The 8789-nt window shown below is 33.4% G+C and overlaps 1 protein-coding gene across 1 annotated transcript; it reads right to left on the bottom strand.

Annotated features, from left to right (window-relative positions):
• Window positions 1-236: 236 nt before the first annotated feature.
• LOC136236584 (uncharacterized) lies at window positions 237-8778 on the bottom strand. The gene has a single exon (XM_066026796.1). It carries the CDS (start codon window positions 8768-8770, stop codon window positions 356-358), a length of 8415 nt encoding a protein of 2804 aa, XP_065882868.1. The 5' UTR covers window positions 8771-8778; the 3' UTR covers window positions 237-355.
• Between the last annotated feature and the right edge of the window lie 11 nt (window positions 8779-8789).

Below are 8789 nucleotides of genomic sequence, written 5' to 3'. Positions count from 1 at the left end.
TATATAGTTTGCTGCTCTAATATAACAGCTTTCTTTTTAATCATTACTTCTTTGCTTGTCCATCTTACCATTGTCCATACTTATACAACAATTACACTGCAGCTTCCTAGCTAAAAATTACATACATGGTTTGGAAGTGGATACTTACATTAATGGAATTATATAATTTCAGATTGCAACCTATTTGGTTTCTAAAGGTTGCACTTGACTTGTTTTGCTTTCTGTGAAATAATAATAAGTAGCAAAAAATAGATATTAATACTTATTACTGGATTAAAACATACACTGATAGTTACATATGTACATATATGTATAGCCAAAAATGTATATGCAAAAGTCAGTCTGTGATCAATACCTACGGTACATGTGTACATGGTCTATAAATTGCGGTATAGTTTCTATTTACAATCTTTAATAATTCTTCAGTGCCAGCACTAGAAAACATATTCTTCTGAAAGTAAAACTTTGTTGCCAGTTGCTGATTATGAGCTACTGCAGCAACCAAATCTTCTACAGCCCAATCAGAAATGTCATTATCTTCTATGTTCAGTTTAATCAATGTCGAAATTTCTTTAATTGCGTTTGCAATTTCTATAGTACCTTCTGTTTGAAGATCATTTCCTTGTAAATTAAGTTCTTGTAGTCCAGTGTTATGAGATATAACATTTGCTATGTCATGTGCTGCATCTGCAGTACAGTGGTTGTCCTGTACACTTAACTTGACCAAGGTTGATGTGCTTTCTAAACCTTTCAGAATCACTATGGTACCTTTACATGCAAGGAAATTTCCATCCAAGTTTAACTCTTGCAATTGAGTATTATGAGACAACACAGCTGCTATACTGTCTGCAGATTCACTAGTAATATTGCTGTTCGTTAAGATCAGTTTAAGCAGTGATGAGGTATACTGTAAAGCATGTGACAGTTTCATGCAATCAGGTGATAGAAGATTACTTATTTGTAACTGAAGTTCCTTTAGTTGAGTATTAAGAGATAGGATATTTGCAATATCATCCACTGCTTCATTACTGGTGCCGTCATTCCCTATATACAATTTTATCAGAACTGAAATGTCCTTTAAATTTACTGGAATATGACTAGTCGTTTGAAAACTGTCTCCACTAAAGAGAATTTCTTTTAATTGTAAATTACTGTATGATATAACAGTTGCTATATCTATTATGCTATCAGTATTATCAGCAAAATTACTAGAAATCACCTCATTTAATGCTAAGAAACTATTCAATACTCTGTATTTTATTGCACAATTTTTACACTGATTAGTATTTATACTCAAGTCAAAATCTTTAAACTGACAATAACAGATAGTACTATCAAACTCTTTAGCTTTATAGTTTTGGTTAGAATTTATGATTCTTGATACTATTATATTTGTGCACAATTTCACTGTAACTTTAGCTTCTGCTGGTCTATGCTTGAAAGGAATTTGAAGAGGTGTACTGTCACTCAAGAAACCTACTATGCTGCATACATCTGTACCGTTGTTTTCTATATTCAGTTTGCTTGATATTGAATATTGCTTAAGTGCTTTAGCAATTACAACAACACCTTTAGTTTTAAGATCATTTCCATGTAAATTAAGCTCCTGTAGTCTGGCATTATGAGATATAACATCCGCTATGTCATGTGCTGCACCTTCAGTACAATGATTATCTTGTATACTTAACTTGATCAAGGTAGTAGTATTTGCTAATGCTTTCATGACAGTTATGGTGCCTTTTAATTCAAGGATATTTCCATCCAGGTTCAACTCTTGCAGTTGACTATTATGAGCCAAAACAGCAGCTATACTGTCTGCTGATTCACTAGTAATATTACTGTTTATTATAACAAGTTTGAGTAATGTTGAAGTGCTTTCTAAAGTGTTTGAAATTTTCAAACATCCAGCTGGTAAAAGATTTCTCATTTGTAGTTTAAGTTCTTGCAATTCAGTATTGTGTGATAGGATATCTGCTATATCATCTACTGCTTCATTACTAATATTATTGTTCTCCATGTATAATTTTGTCAAAGTTGAAGTAGTTTTCAAAGCCATTGCAACTCTGCTAATAGCTGCTGCATTAATGTGAATTCCTTTTAACTGTATATTATTACATGATATAAATTTTGCTTCATCATCAGCTAATTCACCACAATTATTGTTAGTGTTGTCACAGTGAAAAAGCTTAGTTAGCATTGAAAATTCTTCCAATGCTTGATACATTTCTGTATATACTGTAGCTTGAAGATTCTTTCTACTCAAGCCAATATCTGGTAGTTTTACATTACCACAAACAATATCTACCACAAATTTTGCTTCTGTGGTTATCAAATATATATCTGCTATTCTTAAAATCTTTAAAGCTGTAAGGTTCTTTAAACAGTTTGTAATTTTTACAATGTGAGTCATCGTAAGCTTAGTCTTCCAAAAATTAATCTCTTGGAGATTGACATTACTGTGAAATAAAGCTGCTACTTCATCCCCTGCTTTATCACAAACACCATCTATGTCTACCTTAATCAATGTTGAAAGTTTCTGAAGGGCTTTAGCAATCACCATAATACCATTAGTTTGAAGATCATTTCCTTGTAAATTAAGTTCTTGTAGTCCAGTGTTATGAGATATAACATCTGCTATGTCATGTGCTGTATCTTCAGTACAGTGGTTGTCCTGTAGGCTTAACTTGGCCAAGGTAGTAGTGTGTTTTAATGCCTTCATGACTATCTTAATGCCTTTTGATTTAAGGAGGTTTCCATCCAAGTTTAACTCCTGTAGTTGAGTATTATGAGACAACACAGATGCTATACTGTCTGCTGATTCACTAGTAATATTCCCACTTACAACGATCAGTTTAAGTAAAATTGAATTGTGTTGTAAAGCTTTTGAAATTTTTACGCACACTGTTGGTAGAATAGTGCTTTCTTGAAATTTAAGTTCCTGCAGTTGTGTGTTATGAGCCAAAACAACTGCTATACTGTCTGCTGATTCACTAGTAATGTTGCTGTTTATTATAATCAGCTTAAGCAGGGACGAAGTATGTTGTAAAGCATCTGATATTCTCACCCAGTCAATTGGTAGAAGCCTGTTTATTTGTAGTTCAAGTTCTTGTAGTTGAGTATTATGGGATAGAATATCTGCTATGTCATCTACTGCTTCATTACTGATGTTGTTGTTTCCCATATACAGTTTTATTAATGTTGTATTGGTTTTCAAAGCTATCGCAACTTTTCTGACAGTCGGTGATTGAAAACAGTTTTGATTTATATAAAGTTCCTTTAGCTGTGTATTATAGGATAAAATGGTTGCTATATCATCTGCAGCTTCATCAGTGATGTTATTATCACTGAGCTTCAGTTTAGTTAGTGCTGAAGTTTGCTGCAATGCCTTGCAAATTGTAACACAACCTATGGCTTGAAGATTATTTGCACTCAAATTGAGCTCTTGTAATTGCATGTTATTACAAAGAATGCCTGCTAACTGCTCTGCAGATTTGGTAGTAACGTTACTATTTTCCATATGCAATACTTTTAAATTGGTGAATTTCTTCATGGAATTTACAAATGTAACAGTGCTATTTGCTGTGATTTGATTATTACTAAAATCAAGTTCCTGCAGTAAAGTATTTTTGGACAAAACAGCCACTATACTATCAGTTGCTTCATCAGTAATATTGTTGCTGCTGAGGAATATCTTGGTCAGAGTTGACAGTTGTTGCAGAGCCTTGCAGATTACTATACAGCCTGTAGCTTGAAGGTCATTTCCACTCAAGTCAAGTTCTTGTAATTCCATGTTGTGGCAAAGAACATCAGCCACAATTTCTGCTGTTTTGTGGTTGAGATTGCTGTTTGCCATTCTGAATACTTTTAAATTTGTAGACTTTACCATAGAAGTTGCAATCTTTGTGATACCTGCTACTGTTAGTTTATTCATGCAAAAACTAACCTCTTGGAGTTGTGGAAATCTACATAGGACAGCTGCTACATCACCTGCCTCTTCATCACAAACATCATCTATATTAATCTTAATCAATGTTGCAAATTTCTGAAGTGCTTTTGTGATCTTGATAACACCTGCAGTTTGAAGATCATTTCCCTGTACGTTAAGTTCTTGTAGTCCAGTGTTGTGAGATATAACATGTGCTATGTCATGACCTGCATCTTCAGTACAGTGGTTGTCCTGTATACTTAACTTAACCAAGGTTGAAGTATTTGCTAAGCTTTTCATGATTACTTTTATACCCGCTAGAAGGTAATTCCCATCCAAATTTAGCTCTTGCAGTTCAGTATTATGGAACAAAACAGCTGCAATGCTGTCTGCTGATTCACTGGTGATATCACTGTTTACAATAATAAGTTTATGCAGTGCTGAAGTATTCTGTAAAGCATTTGATATTTTCACACAATCAGTCGGTTGAAGATTACTTATTTGCAACTGAAGTTCTTGCAGTTGAGTGTTACAGGACAGAATATTTGCTATATCATCTACTGATTTGTTATTGATGATATTGTTTCCCATAAATAACTTACTTAATGTTGAGGTGTTTTTCAGACCCTCTGCTATTCTACTAACACCTTTCGTTTGAAAACAATTTCCATCAATGTGAAATTCTTTCAATTGTATATTACATGATAAAAGAGTTGATAAATCATTTGCTGCTTCATCAGTAATGTTATTATTACTGAGAATTAGTCGGGTTAGTGTTCTAAGTTGCAACAGTGCATTGCAAATTAATATACAACCCACAGTTTGGAGATTGGTTCCACTCAAGTCAAGCTTACATAATTGCAGATGATCAGAAAGATTTTGCGCTAGTATTTCTATTGCTGTGTTATTAATATTCCTAATTGGTATGCTTAATGATTTTAAATTAGCCATTTTACTTATAGCATTCACAATATTTACAATGCCTGCTGATGATTTTACATATAAGCTAAGACCAAGCTCTTGTAGTTGAGTATTGTTATACAGAGCACTTGCTACATCATTCGCCTCTTCATCAGAAATTATACTGTTGCTGCTGAGAAAAAGCTTCACTAATGTTGAAATTTTTTGCAAAGTCCTACAAATTGCTATACACCCTCTATTGCAAAGATTATTTCTACTCAAGTCAAGTTCTTCCAGTTGAAAATTATGACAAAGAATACCAGCCAGCCACTCCCCTGATTCATGGTTAATATTACTACTTGCCATTTGTAGTACTTTCAAATTAGAAAAATTTTTCATGGCATTTAAAATCTTTTCAGTGCCAGCTGATGTTAGGAGACTGTTGCTGAGGTCAAGTTCTTGAAGTTGAGGACTTTTAGATAAAGCAGTTGCCACATCATCTGTTACTTCATCAGTAATATTAGTATCACTAAGGGAGAACTTTGTTAGCATTGAAATTCCTTTTAGCATCCTACGAAGTAATGTACAGCTTGTACCTTTAAAATTATTTCCACTTAAGTCTAGTCTTTGTAAATTATATGGAAAAAAATTAGTAGTTGCAAATTCTGATTTATTGGTGGTAATATTAACAACACTTGCTGTTCTTGCTTTAGTGTTTGTAGTGTCAAGTGCTTTGTTATTTATGTCAGACAACTGAACTTGCTTAACATCAGACAACAGTGCTACTGTATTATCCGCCAATAGATCTGTAACATGGTTGTTACAAAATGATAACACCTTTAATCTTGGAATACGGTGTAAATGTTCAAAGATTTTTGTAGCAGTACTTGTTAAAACTATACTTTTGCTCAAGTAGATTTCCTCCAGTGTTGTATTACAAGACAGGATGTGTGCTATGTTATCTACAGCTTCATCAGTGATGATGTAGTTCTCAATCCCGAATGTTTTTAAAGATGTAATGCTGTTCAGTAAGATATTGATCTGTAACTTATGCAATTTCTCAATTTTTCTTGCAATGAAGTGCACTGCTTCAAACTCTTTGCTTCGCAATACAGTCGAACCTTTTTCTGTTATTAAATTGACTTCCTCAACAATATTGTGTCCTATGCAATGGTGTTTCCTTTTTTTAGCTTGCTGTATAAAATTCAACTGATGCTGTGTTACATTAAAACCATATAAAATGCCGTCTGTCAACAATGCAAGGCTTATGTTTGTTTGATACAGCATGCTCATACATGAAATTGAATTGCAGATAATATCACCAGCTGTAGCAATAGATTCATCATATATCAGTATTTCCAGATTTGAATTCTGAAACTCTTTAAAAATTTCTATCATTAGTGTTTTTGATATATTATTATTACACAAAAATACTGTTATTGACTCACATTTTTTGTTTAAAAACAGTAAAAGTTGGCTGCATGCTGTAATATGACAGTTAATAAAGTATGCCTCACTGACCTGATCATCTACTGCCATGTCATTCAAATGCACACCATAGAAAAAACAAGATTTGCGATTACCGGCTATCACAGAAAAGTTAATCTTGTCTTTACATGCAAGCAGACTCAAAACATTTACAAGTTCACTTATCAAAGTGTTATAAAGGTTGCTATCAGTTCCATTTATAAGACATTTTTGAACTTTCCAATATACAATAATCTTAACCAGTATAACAATGAAACATGCAGATGCAGTTGGTTTCTGTAAAGAAATGCTCAGTGTTTTCACAAATGACTGACATTTATTGCACCTTAGATACTGGTGAATAATTTCACATTCAACATCAGTAATATTACATCCTTGAAAGTCTAATTCAGTCCACTGATTTGGAGTAGTTGTTAACCAACTTGTTAGCTGATAAAACACATCAGCAGTAACTTGACAGTTTGGTAACTTCCATACAGTTATTGATGGTTCCAACTGGAATGCTAGTGCAATCTGCTTAGCAGTAGGATTGTGTCCTATTATCATACCATTTGTAACTAGTAATGCCGAGGTGGTATGGCAATGAGTTGTTATTAAAGTAACTAGATCATCTGCAGAAACTTCAATTATGCCATGTATGAATAGTTCTTGAACTATTGGGTTCAGGGAAAATAGTAGTCTAGTACTGTGGTCACTTATGTGACTGTTAATGATATAAAGAATTTTGCATTGTGAAAATAATGACCTTTTATATTTGGATAAATCACAGTTGTACAGAAACATTAGTAACTTATTGCTAGGAATAATTACTGTAGAAATATGTTCTGATGTAGTATTAGAAGCAAACAAAGTATCATCTTCAACAAGCACAGTTTTTAAGAGGCAGATACAAGGATTCTTCCATGTGATATGCTGAATTAAGCAGTATATCACAAATTTACTTTTGTTGCTATTGTCATGCAAGGTATTCTTCCATGAAAAAACCTGTGAGTGATCATATTTTTTAATACACTTTCCAAAATTTAGTACTTCCAAGGGTGACAAATGATCACTCAGTGAATGTGTACTAATCAATCCTCGTATTTTTCCACTACTGATGACAAGTCTTACACAAGAAGTATTCTTGACATCCACCATTGAAAATGAAATATCTACTAACCCATTGGCAACTCTGTCAGATAGAAAAGTATCATAAATATACAGATCAATAGGAGTACACCGTGTGGCTAATACACTTACAAGTGCTGCAATAAAAGTACCACTGGTGTGAGAGCCAACAACATGAATTTTATTAATTGTATGTTTTTTTAATACACTATACCAATTTTGTACTTCAGTCAAATTCGCATCCCAGTCACACTGAATGAGATAGATACTTTTAATACCTGCAACACTTGAAAAAAGACCAAGCAGTTTATTTTCTTCCAAGTGGTTGGCATAAAGAAATGACCCAACCAGTAATAGTTCTAAGCTGCTTGAATCACCATACTGCACAAGCTTCTCTTCAACTGCAGCAAATAAAGCATTGCTTGTGACAGTTCTAAGTATACCATCATCAGTAATGATCACTTCTGATGTATGCCAAGACTTACATAAATCTAGCAACCTAAGCAAAGAATAAATTGTCAGTTGATTATGAGAAAGGTCAACTCTTTTAACATTGATGACATCACGATTCTCTTTATCTAAAAACCTATTGCAAAGGATATCACAACCTGTATCTCTAATATTACACCCTGACAAATCAAGCAATTCCCATTGTTTTGTAATGGATCTACAAAGAAAGAATCCAAGTGTATTAAGATCACTGGGAAGCAAAGTCTGGTTGCTTAGGTCAATCTGTTTGTCTTGGAGGAAGCTTCCTCTGAACAAAATATCTTTGCTGCATTTAGTTTCTTCAAGGCACTGAAATAAATGCAGACATTTTACTTTGTCATTTAGTAGTTTACTAGATATGCAAAAATTTGGAAAAAGTTTGGTCTGAAATTGAAATTTATTGCCAGAGAGATAGTGTTTTAGTGCAAAGGATGTAGCATTAGTTATACCAACATACATAATCCAAGTATTGTAGTAACGGTGCTCCCAGAACGTTGTTTCAAGTAGTTTGATTTGATTATTGTCTGGTAGTGTAGAGATATAATAAGCTGCCATGAATTCTTGAATTGAGAAATGAAGAAAATTTAATGTCACATCCGAATGATGCCTGTTATAATAATGAACTGCTTTTAGTAGACCAAGACCATTCCAGTTGTTTGAAGTTATACTCAATTTTGGACAAGATGATTTAATTTCAGATAAGGTAAAAACTATTTTGTTAGCTTGCAAAGCATTAAATGCAAGGAGTGTCAAGTCTCTAAACACTTCACTGTATGGGTATGGCAACTCATTGATGCTATCAATACTTACAGTTGCATCCATCTTTTGAATAAAGCGTCTAATCGTTATTTCTATAAACATTTTGTACATTTCTGTTTGA

The sequence above is a fragment of the Dysidea avara genome, chromosome 10, assembly GCF_963678975.1.
Source record: "Dysidea avara chromosome 10, odDysAvar1.4, whole genome shotgun sequence".
Lineage (NCBI taxonomy): Eukaryota > Metazoa > Porifera > Demospongiae > Dictyoceratida > Dysideidae > Dysidea > Dysidea avara.
The sequence above is the reverse complement of the archived record's forward strand: the minus strand, read 5'-3'. Positions and strand labels throughout refer to the sequence as shown.